At 46.7% G+C, this 11966-nt stretch overlaps 2 protein-coding genes across 4 annotated transcripts; one reads left to right on the forward strand and one right to left on the reverse strand.

Annotated features, from left to right (window-relative positions):
- Positions 1-168: 168 nt before the first annotated feature.
- lmod2a (leiomodin 2 (cardiac) a) lies at positions 169-8828 on the reverse strand. Of its 3 annotated transcripts, XM_086027336.1 has the most exons (5): positions 8649-8791; positions 4316-4625; positions 2379-3225; positions 1877-2298; positions 169-303 (listed from the first exon to the last, which is right to left on the reverse strand). In XM_086027336.1, exons 2-5 carry the CDS (start codon positions 4556-4558, stop codon positions 289-291), a joined length of 1527 nt encoding a protein of 508 aa, XP_085883462.1. In that variant the 5' UTR covers positions 4559-4625; positions 8649-8791; the 3' UTR covers positions 169-288. The 3 variants fall into 3 exon arrangements, with proteins under 3 accessions (XP_085883462.1, XP_085883461.1, XP_085883460.1); XM_086027335.1 differs by lacking the exon at positions 169-303 and having other exon boundaries at positions 1780-2298; positions 8763-8828; XM_086027334.1 differs by lacking the exon at positions 169-303 and having other exon boundaries at positions 1780-2298.
- Positions 8829-10398: 1570 nt separating this feature from the next.
- Positions 10399-11859, forward strand: LOC147149369 (uncharacterized). Its single transcript, XM_086027346.1, has 4 exons — positions 10399-10723; positions 10986-11102; positions 11206-11427; positions 11557-11859. Exons 1-4 carry the CDS (start codon positions 10498-10500, stop codon positions 11784-11786), a joined length of 795 nt encoding a protein of 264 aa, XP_085883472.1. The 5' UTR covers positions 10399-10497; the 3' UTR covers positions 11787-11859.
- The last annotated feature ends 107 nt before the right edge of the window (positions 11860-11966 follow it).

Below are 11966 nucleotides of genomic sequence, written 5' to 3' on the forward strand. Positions count from 1 at the left end.
GTGCTGCGCCTCCTGCTGATTTGGGCCACGTGGACACAAAAATGCCGGGATGCAGCGCTCGCGCTGTCTTTGGCGCCATCTCTTGGTAGTATGTGGAAGCACCGCCTCTTGTTTTTGTCATGACAAGCATACTGCGTTTATTTGAGACATTATTAGCATTTAATGTTGTTTGGCACGTTACAAAGAGTTGACACGCACATACATAACTACACGTCAGTGTGTTAGCAATCTGATACACTGTTACCACCTTTTAAAAAGAAATCCAAATGGGATATCTGACGAGGGTCTTCAAGTCTGCGACGCCTGCAACGGCAAAAACACATGCAATGTTAAGATGTTCGAAAATGAAAATGCTTTCAGTTGAGTAGAGTAATAACGCTAATAGCTTAGGTTTGTATTGCGCCATTCAAGAGACTCAATAGTTGAAAGACTATTGCAAAGCCGCGGTTTGGGGCAAACTGGGGTCCCCGCGGGTTCCGTCAGCTGTGACTTGGGGCTCCGCTAAATATCCAAAATTCAATGTCATAATATTGTGACTTTGTCTTGGAAAAATACGTTGTGACATTGAAGGGTTTTTTATTCCCCCCAAAAAATGATCATGTAACTTTCTCATTCCTATGGCATTTATTGCTACATGTTACGTTTGCATTTATTACAACACTTTGCCTTGCGAATCTGCTTCACTTTGCTTCCTTTTGACCACTACCTCCAAAGCGTCGGCCAAAAATGTCCTCTTATTAACCAATCCAGTCCGGCAGCCTACAAGAACCATTCAGACTTGTAATTGGTACAAACGATACCATCCGAGACTAATTGTTCGGTTTTGTGAAGTTGGAATGCGAAGGACCTTCTCTCAGCTGTTTGCAAAATCCGATCAAGATGCTGTAAAGGAGTCGCCACTATTTATAAAGTGTGGCGGTGATGGGAGCCGTCATCGTCTCGGCTCTTAAGTGCTTTAGTGCAGCGCTTTTCAAACTTGACGGGAAATCTTTCCAAGGACATCGTCCTAATGCCAATTAAATGCTATAGGAATGAAAAGCTTGCCTATTTTCCAGGAAAGAAAAAATCAAAATGATCACAAATTCATATTCATTTCAAGAAAGAAAAAAAAAAAGGTAACCTTGTGGGGATCTTTCCACTATACAGTCTTAATATTCTGACACCAAAGTCAAAGTTTAACAAGGGAAACTCATTTTTAAAAAAAATATATTTGACAAGTGAATTTCAACCTTTTGCTCTGGAAAAAGGCACCTTTAATCTCTTTAAAAAAAAAAAAAAAAAAAGTATATCCTCAAAAAAATAAGCCTTCTGTCCTTGAATCAAATGGGACTTTCTTCGACCTATTATATGTACTCGTTACATGTGGCATAAAAATAGGCAGAATATTGGCAGTACTGTATGACGGTCTGCGGCCGCTTTGCTTCTACAGGATCTGAACTACTTGCTCTGATTAATGTACCAATGGATGCCGTCCATCCGAAAATCCCGCAGACCAATGTCCAAACATCAGTTGGTGCCCCCAAGCTAAAGCACTCCTGCGTTGTGCAGCAGGCCAACCAGCCAGAATATACCGGCAAGTCTGCCTGTGAATGCCCCCCAAAAAAAGGTTCAGAGTAGCTAAATTGAATTCCGGAGTTTAATCCAATGAGATGCCGTGGTATGACCTGAACTGCAGTTCATGTTCGATGACGATCTGCGATGAATAAGCAAACAATCACGAATGGGGAAGGGGCAAATACTTTTTCAAGGCACAGTAATTTATTGTGAATTATTTTTGTACTGGCCGGATCTACGGTTCTGGACCGACCGAGGTCACCAAATCCCAATTCGAGAACCACCGCTCTGGTACTTGCAACGGGAGCTCTTGTGGTCTTACCCTTTTCAAGGACCTGATGCCGCTCCCCCGAATGGCCGCCATCAAGTCGTCCCGACCGGATCTCTGGAGGGACGGCGGCGGCGGCGACGGACGGAATGACTCGTCTCTCCTCCTATGTAGGGACGGCTTTAAGGAGTTCTTGAGCTCTTTCAGAATGTCCCCGCTCTCCTTGTCATTGGTGCCATTCTTCAGATTCTTGGACTTTGGCTTCTTCTGATTGAACGCAGCCTTGCAACCTTCGTGGTGTTTGACCATCTCTGCAATCTTCCTGGTGGGTGTCTCTCCGCCAGGAGGGGCCACCATGGTGGATTTTCTGTGAAGGTTGATCTTGGAAGTTGGCTTCTTGTGTGATGCTTGAGTAGGCGCCTCAGCAGTACTCTGCTCCTTCTTACATTGGAGGGAACAACTAGTAGAGGACAAAGCTAGTAGAGGACAAAACATGTAGAGGACAAAAGTGATAGGGACACGGACAAAAGTTGTTGTGAAATAAATCTAGTCTTACCATCTTCAAGGACCCGATGCTTGACCCCACCTGGAGGGTGAAGGTTGATCTTGGACATCTGCTTCTTTGGTGAAGTTTCAGTCGACATCTCAACAGGACTTTGCTCCTTCTTGCGTTGGAGCCGCCGCTGTCGCTCCTGGTCCTGGTTCCGAGTCAGGATCCCGGTGGCTGCCATCCTCGGACCCGGTAGATCAAAGTGGTACCCGAGCTTGAGCAAGGTGGTGTTCTCCCGGAGGAGCCGGACCATCTCCATCTCCGCTTTACCACCGCAGATGTGCCTCTGGTTATGAAAGCGGAGTTCCACCAGGGTGCTGTTGTGGGTCAGAGCCTCCAGCAGAGCCAGGACCCCGGCCCCCGAGACAAAGTTGGACTCGATGTTCAGGTTTCGGATGGACCGGTTCCGACTGAGAGTCTTCGATATAGCCACGGCCACGCGGTCGTCGGCGTGGGTGTTGGCGAGGCTGAAGACCGCGACGTGGGTGTTGGCGCTGAGAGCCTCGGCGAAGCGGAGCAACGTCTCCTGGGAGATGTCCTGGACGTTGTTGAGGTTCACTTCGCTTGTGTTGGGATCATCCTGCGCCACTTTCTCCAAGGCCTCCTCAATGACGATGGGGTTCCCACTGGCTGCGTCGGAGCCAACCAAGTCCGGTTTTGTCATCTCCGTGGTCTTCAATGTAGTCTTCTTGTCGGGGCATTCATTCGGCACCTCCTTTTGATTCTGATCTGCCTTTTCAACACTTTTCCTTGAAAAATGTTGCATTCGTTTCCCCTTTTGAGGTGTCTTGCGCCGCTCCTCTGGAGTCCTGGTGTCCCCTTGTTGGCCCCAGTTCTTATCTGGGTGGCCTCCCTGTGGACAGGGCGTAAAAATAGATCGGATGTGAGCTGGTGAAAAACAGTCACTAACAACAAGAGCCTTGTTGTTGTCCCACTCCTACCACCGCATGGTCACTATTTTAGCCAACTCGATCTCGTCGGTTTCCTCGGAGGATTCTCCCCGTCCTTCTCTGGTCAGTGACAATACTATGGTGGACTCTCAAAGTTGACTAAATGCTGACTTGTGGTTCGTACACCTGCCATGCAGTCAGAAGATTTTCAGTTGGATTCGAAGCTCTGACGTAGTTTGCGTGTTTCTCCCGCGGCGCTTGTGTGACTTTTCCTGATGGGTTTCATGGTTGGTTGGTTGGTTGGTTAGTTGATCAGCTGCTAAGATGATAGTCGGTCGTTCAATTAATTGTTCCGTACCTTGTTTAGTTTGTCGTTCACTTGGTTGGGTGTGTCACTTTGTTGTTTAGTTTGTTAAACGATTAGCCTGTCTTTCAGCTTGTTCATAGGTTTAGGTGTCAGTTCATCAATTGGGCAGCCGATCGGTTGGTTGGGCAGCTGGTCAGTAAAGTGCTAGTTGGTCAGTAAGTCGGTCTGGATTAGTCGGTTGGTTGTGTTGCTTTGTCAGTGTTTTGGTTGATTTATTGGTCTGTCGGTAAGTTACTCTACCTGGTTGACCCTTGTTCACTGGTTGTCGTTGGTCCATTGGTTGGTAGGTTAAACTGATTAGTTATCTAGCTAATTGTTTGCTCGGTGGGTTGTTTGCGGTTTGGCTGGTTAGTTGGTCTGACGGTTTATTTAGTCTATTGATCATCCGGTTATTCAGGTGGTCTGTGGATTTATTTAGTTGGATAGTTACTTGGTCATTATTTGGTTGGTTGGTAGCTTATTTGGTCAGGTAGACTTAGTCTGTTTCTTTCTTTGTTGCTTGGTCACCGTGTTGTGCAGTGATATGGTGTGCCTGTGACGCCGGACGAATAAAATAAACAATCTTAACATACTGACACAATGGGTCATTGACTTGCCTTCAAAGAACCAAATGCGTTGGGCATGAACAGAGCATTTTGAAAAGATTTTTCCAAACCGGCGACCGGCCGGTTCGCATTCGCTCTCACCTGTCCGAGGTTTTTGCTGTTGTCATCCTCGCAGTACTTGAGCAGCGCGTCCCTGTCAAAGGTCCCGGTGGGCCTCTTAGCCGTCCGGTCCTTCTGCCTGAGGCCGATGGGGACGCAGTCGTCGGGGTGGAGGTCGTCCAGTTCCTCCTCCAGCTGCCGCAGTTCCTCACAGGAGAGCGTGGCCAGCAGCTCGTTCTCATCCACGTCCTCGTACGTCTTGGCTTTCCTCTGAGAGCCGCTCATCGTTTCCAAAGTGACAACTTCACAACGTTGCGCTGATCACACGTTTGCCGACTCCTCCATCAGGATGCTGCAGACAAGTGGAGGCAGCTGGAAGAGAGCGTTCGCGCTAGTTTCGCGCTTGAGGGGAGGGTCCATCGGGCCTCTGATATCTGGTCTTTTTTTAGGGTGTCGGCTCTAGGGGGGTGTCAACGAGGGGGGGCTTAGCGCTGGAATGTGAGCCCTCTGAGTGGCCTGTGCCGAGAGCTCGTCACTCCAGAAGAAACCGTCACGGACGAAGCTCCTCGCAGTTGTGCAACACGTCAGGAGACACTCGAGGGAACATTTGTTTTCCTTGATAAGTTGGCCTTTATGTGAGCAAAATGAGTGAGTGCTCTTCAGGTTCTTTGAAACACTTACCGGTACTTATTTTTTGCGCCTTGACTCAATCCAAGTCCAATAAAGTCATTTGTGCTCCAAAATGAGCATATCTGTGCTTGAGTTTGTCTTCATGTGACTTTTGGGTGAATGTTTCTTGGTGGATTAGTAAACTGGTCGGTGTGTCTGTCGATGGATTGGCTGTTTGGCCGGATACTTGGTTGGGTCATTTGTTGGTAGGTAGGTAGAGTGACTATTTGGTCAGTTGGTCAATTAGTTGGTTTGTTGGTGGTCGATTGGCTGGGTGCTCAATTGGTAGGTAAGTGGGTAGGATAGTTGTTTTTTTTAGCTTGATCATCTGGTGATCAATCAGTCAATCTGTCGGTTGGTAAATTGAGGCCCTGTCTACACGTAGCCGAGGTTTTTGAGAACGCCGGATATAAGCCTGCGCTTAGCCCTATCATCCACACGTCCCCGGAGTTTTTTCGGTGAAAACGCAAAACTCCGGCCGCAGTGGAGATTTGCGGATACATCCGGATGTCTCCTGGTCCGCGTTTTCGTCCGGACGGGTATAGCCGGAGATTTACGTCGTCACGTGCGACAACGATGCTTTGACGTCACTTGCGCGACTTGTGTTTTCATGCGACTCTTGCGGCGCTGCCTTGATTATTGCCATTCTCGATGCGCTTTTTGCTTACTCATTTGTCCGCAACCAACCACTGCTTCTTGTTGAAAGGTCTAAAAAGCAATTCTGACCTTTTGTCGGTTCTCCCGAATGAGTTTGGCGCCGTGTTTTTGGTTTCGTAGAAGTGACGTCAAAGGACGGAAGTTCTTCCGAATGGACAGTATTTGGCTAATTACTGCCGCCTAGAGGCTTGGCGTGCGTTTGAAGACGCACTTCTGCGGTTACGTGTGGATGCGTTTTATTTTATGTGTGTTCCAACGCAGGCGGGGGGAGGGATATACGGTTGTTAAAAAACCCCAGCTACGTGTAGACAAGGCCTTAGTTGTTTAGTTATTTGGCCCCTCGGTCACTTGATGTTCAGTTTGTCGGTAGGGTAGCTGATTGGTCGTTTTGTTCGTTGGTCGGTTGGGTTGCTAGCCCGTCGGTTAGTTGGTTTGTCGACTGGTCGGTTTGTTATTGTGTTCATCATCCGATGGGCCAGTTAGTTGGTCGTTCAGTCTTTGGGTCAGTTTTATTGGTAGGTTAGTTGCCTGGTTACTTGCCCTCAAGTGCTTGATGTGTTGGTCAATTGGTTGGTTCGTCACCTACTCAAACTACTCAGTCGGTTGCTAGCTTGGTCAGTTGGGTGGGTTGGTTGCTTTGTTGGTCGTTTAATCGGTTGCTTGATAGGTTAGTTGCTTGGTCAGTTGGGTTGGTTGGTTGCTTTGTTGGTCGTTTAATCGGTTGCTTGATAGGTTAGTCGGTTAGTTACTTGGGCCCGTTTTGCTGGCTGGTTGATCCATTTGTTGATGGATTGGACTGCCGGCGTGCTTTTCCGCTGGCGGGTATCAAAGTGCCGTGTGCGCTTCTCAGCTTCATGAAAGCAGATTCCGCCGCTTCTGCTTTTGTTGTCATGTTGCCGTGGCGACAAGCGAGGCCTAGCGACCCATGGTATCGCGTTACTTGCCGCTTGCCGCCGCATAACTGAGCCCTCAGCCTTAAAGCTGCTGTTAATGGGACCTTTTGAACCACATCCCGCCTGATAAGCATCTCGACCCAGAATGGAAACTTTGTTTTAGCCACTCAGCGCCACGGCGAAGGACCCCTCTTCCATAATCTTTCATGTCTCCATCTTGGTTTTTTTGTTGTTGTTTTTTACTTGTTGTGATGATGTACACATCTTTATCGGTGTGTGTGTGTGTGTGGGGGTGTGTGGGTGTGTGTGGGCGTGTGTGGGTGTGTGTGTGTGTGGGTGTGTGTGTGTGTGTGTGTGTGTGCGCGCGCGTCTTTGGTAGGTATTGTGGCTGGGCGCCCATAATGCATTCCTGATTGTGATCTGCTTGTCAGTTTGTTTTATAGTTCAATCTAATGGCCTGTAGGTGGCAGCAAAGCAGCGTGTGACATGCAAAGTGACGGTGACGTCATCGTTCTTTCGTCCAAGTGGACCAGGTCGGCCGTCCAATCTGCGACTGCAGCGAGACTTCACGTGAGGCTGCGAACAATCCTGACTTGTAGTGCACTTATCAAATTTGACGATAAATGACAAAGACTGCTTTTGGAATGGCTCTGGGCCTATTTCTAAAAAGTGACATCGCTTTCGCAACCTTTTTACGTGGCCAGTGAAACTTTGATCACTGACCAGATGCTCTTTATTTTTTTGCCGCAAGAAAAAAAGACTCATTACTTGAAAAAAGCTGGTGTGATGATTTCGGTTGGAAATGGTGCATGGGCTTCATTTGGGGGACTTTTACAGTCTGAGTAATATACCTGCGCTAGAATGGCTGAAACATTTTTTTTTACGAATGCCACCTCCGTTTGGAGTATCATACCTCAGCACCTTCTTTCTCGTACGGGTGGGTTCAACTTTTTTCTAGCGTCTAATTATGATATTGACAAGCTACCACCAGTAAAGATGGCTCATTTTCATTGCTAATCTTTTTTTAGCTCGGTCTCTCATTTACAAGCACAACTTTTTGCCCCATAATTACTGTTTATGGAATAACAAGGACATTAATTCTCTTAAACGTAAGACTCTCTTCATGGGAACTTGGTTTGATAATATTACTGTATATGGGTGAATCAGTTCTTTAATAAGGACGTATTTGTTTTTTCATATGATATTTTTTTGTGGGAATATGGTACCTGCTACACCTGGGGATTATGCAAAAATATGTTGGCGCTATACCTTCAGGAGTATGGATGCTTTTGAAATTCCAACCCAGGCTTGATGACCACAAATTGCCCTTGTTATCCCCTTATGTACTTTTGTGGGTAAAGAATGTTTGTCCAAATCTTCTGGTAAAAACAAAATAAGAGTATTTTTTTCTTAATATTATTCAGAATACCTGGTCTCAACTAGTGGGCTTGCATAGAACATATTCTGGAAAAAAATGTTTGTTGACTTCCTCTTTAAGCAACTACTGGTTTCGCAAAAAAGGTTTTCTTTAGTACCTTAAAAAATACAATGAAATACATCCTACCCAAGTGACTTTCTTGGAAAAAAAAAAAAAAAAAAAGAAACTTTGACAAAGAAGAACTGACTTTTTTTTTTAACCGCTTAATTGGAAAAACTAATCATGACTTCAAACAGAAGCTGCCTCTTTCCTTGGGAAGAATTGGACTTGTCAAGTAAAATCTTGACATGCCCCAAAAACAGGATCTTGCAGAGGAAAAAAAACAACAACCATAAAATCGAGTGTATAATACACATCCGTGTATAATACAAAAGAACCTTAAAGCGTTTTGTTTTTTTTGTCTTTGTGCCCGTGTTCAAACACTACCCTGGTTCGCTGGTCTCCATTATTTGATGATGATTTACTTTCACGTAGTAAAACTGAGCTGCTCAACTTCAATTGACGAAAGAACTGTACAAGAATCAATTGGAGTCAAAAATCTGGACTGTAATGTGGTTAAACTCGTTCGTGTTAGCCGGATGACGGCTTTATAGAGTAGAATGGCTTTGATTACAAAACTCAATGTTAGATGCCACTTTTATGGGCACTTTTTTTCTTTTTTCCAGATACCTCCCTCTTGGGGGATTTTTCTCATCCTCCTCACGTGCAGTGTTCTCACCTCATGTGGCAACACACATTTTGTGAGTAGAAGTTGAAAGATCAGCACAGTTGAAATGCATGTGAGCCGAGCGTCCTTTGGGCCACATGTAACTCATTCCATTAGTTGGGTTACCTGGATCTGTATATCTGCGTGTTTTTTCGGTTGCTGGTATGTCAACTGCATTTTTGATTTATGGCACATCAAAGACATTTGATGAATAAAGACGCAATTTCATTTCAAGGCGCCGGCCGTTGGAAAGTCGTTGTGGCGAATACAAGTTGGACCAAGTAGACCAGCGTTTCATGTCACGCTTTATATGCAAATGTGCTTTTTTTATGACTGCAAATTGTACAAGCCTTGTACTTTTCAAAGTTTAGTCACTCCCACGTGTTGCCAAAAGTATAAAAGGTTAACCTTGGTTATCCCGACCGACTCAGGAGTGAGACGCTTTAGGAAGAGGGATTTATTTGATTTGATTCGATTTTTTCGGGGTCTGTGCATTAAAATGACAGAAAGAGAGTTCAAAGTGGTCCATATACGGACGTGTTGACTTCTGTAACATGTTCAATATTTGGACTCTGATCTTTCAAGGGATACTTTACTCATTTTCAGCAGTCCAAAGTGTTTTTGGTCTTTATCTTGAATTTGCTCACGTCCTTGTTTCATTCGCTTTATCACAAAAGCATAAATATATGCCATTTGTCTTGTATAGCTAACCTGAATATTATGCCATTCAAACAAATTTTGATTGAAGATAATTCTATGTTTTGCTTTGAATGTTTTAAAGCACTTTGAGTTGCATTTTTATGTATGAAAAGTGCTATATAAATAAAATGTGATTGATTGATTGATTGAATATACTTTGTGTGTTCTAAAGAAATACTCTCATTATTATTGATTTAGAGTAATTATACTTTATTTCAAATAAACAGACGCGATCACATGCACTAATGAATATATATCGCATATAAGGTCTATTTGGTAGTTTTTATTGATTTAGAGTAATTATACTTTATTTCAAATAAACAGACGCGATCACATGCACTAATGAATATATATCGCGTATAAGGTCTATTTGGTAGTTTTGTGTTCAAATTATCTCAAAAATGAATAAATAAATGGGAATTTGTCACGTCATCAAATTAGATTTATCTTAAAAGCGAGTCTTGTATATTTCTGTGGGTGTTCTTTGACATGATAAATAAAGGAGGCCCTTATGAAAGCCTTGCCTTCATTTGACCCCACGCCCGTACGGCCTCATGGGGGAGAGAAGGGCAGATCTTGTTGAATCATTTCATCTCATCTTTTCCCGCAAATTCCCATTTTCTTGAAAATGGGACTGTCAGCACATTTTTGTCCTCCAATATATTGAATTCATTGTCAAAAATGACTTTTTTCATGAAAATGAATCAGACTTGATCCATTTCTTTCATTCACTCCTCTCTGCAATTCTGAGAAAGTGTTTCTGAAGAAAATCCCACCAACAAAGTGTGTCTATTGACTGATCCAATATTGAAAAAAAAACAAGACTTTTTTTTTGCTATCGATAAAAATGCCCTCTTTTCCTCAACTTTAATTATGACATTTGCTGAAAACTGTCCTTAAATGGTATTCTTTGTTGCCCACGTGGACAAGGCCTTGAACAAGAACGTCACGTTCGTTCGGCCGCCGACGTTGCGTCATCAAAGATCTGGAAGGGGTCAAAAGCAAAGCAGACATGACGTCATCGAGCCCGACCGACCGAGGGCGAGAAACGGAGGCCCGGCAAGCGTGACTTTGTTGTGTTGTTTTCGCTGCATGACGCAAGAGGGCCTTTGATGCCTTATGACGACGACGGTGGCCCTGTCATGCGCCTCACGAGCGCTCTATGACGACGTCGGGCCACAGAGGCCAAAAAGGAGGCGCGGAGGCGAGCGAGCCGTTCAGTCAGTCTCCAGCAGCCATCCGTCCGTCCGTCCATCCGTCCGTCCATCCATCCAGCCAGCCACCCGGTCGACCGATCGCCATTCTTTCCGCGCGGCAGGCCACGATGAAGAGCCACGTTTGCTTGGTCCTCCCGTTCCTCTTCCTGCACATGATCACGCACTCGTCAGGTAACGCGCGCACACGCTTGTGGGCGGGCAGAAGGCACTGCAGGAAAGCCGAAAATCCACATGATCGGGAAAAGATTTGCGGGTTTGTCACAAAGGCGACTCTGACGCCCAAATTGCTCTTTTGACGCGAATGGCGGAGCTCCTGCAAAGCTCCTGCAAAGCTCCTGCAAGCGCCGCCGTCTGCCCGGGGGCCCCGCAAAGGCCGCCCGAGCGCGCTCGAGCCATCCCATCGGCGCATGCATTTTGTGTCTTTGCTCGGCAGCTGCGGTGAAGTGCTACAAGTGTGCCGATGAGACAGCCTGCGCCGCTTGTCTTGGCCGGACCTCGACCTGCACCGCCAGCGACTGCGCTGACGAAGAGCAATGTTCCACCGTCATTGGTGAGTTTGTCATGACCCGACCCGACCCGACGCGACCCCATGCCATCGACGACGCCGATCACGCGAAGGGACGCGTGCTTGTCTTATTTCCGACGCCTTGCAGAGAACAACAAGGTGAAGACGTTGGCCTGTAAACCGACGGCGGATTGTGCCACCCTAACCGATGGCACAACATGCTGTGACAAGGACTCGTGTAACAAGCCCTTGACATGCTACGCCTGCACCGGCACCGGCGCCGACTCGTGCAACAAGTGTACTGGAAATTACTCAAGCTGTCCGAAAAAAGCGTGTGGCGCCGGCATCGGCGGGTGTTTCACTACCCCGGGTAAGTTTGGTGCGGCGAGTGCCTGACGCGCCGGGTCACGTGATCGTGGGGCCGCTCCTTCAAGTGCTTGCTTGCTTGCTTGTTTGTTTGTTTGTTTGTTTGTTTGTTTGTTTTTCCGACGCCTTGCAGACACCGCCGACAAGACCAAGATAACCGAGTTGGGCTGTAAAACGGCGGCTGCTTGTCCGGCCACCGCTGGCACAAAATGCTGTACGGAGGAATTGTGTAACGGCCCCCCATCCGCCGACGCCTCCAACGCGGCGGCCAGGCGGCCTGGCGGCCCCAGCGGCGTCTTGCTCCTGCTGCAGCTGGCCGCCGCCGCCGCCGCCGCCGCCGCCTTTCCGCCGCTCTCGGCGTGAGAATTGCGCACCTGCAGGCATCCTTCCGCTCACTTGCAATTGTGTCCCGTGCAATAAAGCGCATGCGCCGGAACCGCCGGAGTCCGTCTGTCTTTGCCACCCACACCCACGTGCCACCAAAAGTAAAATAAACGCTTGAGTCAGGAGGAGCAGCGAATCATAATTTGATCCAAAAAGGGA

This window comes from Filicampus tigris, chromosome 4 (assembly GCF_054856515.1).
Source record: "Filicampus tigris isolate MCC_2025a chromosome 4, RoL_Ftig_1.0, whole genome shotgun sequence".
NCBI classification, from domain to species: Eukaryota; Metazoa; Chordata; class Actinopteri; order Syngnathiformes; family Syngnathidae; genus Filicampus; species Filicampus tigris.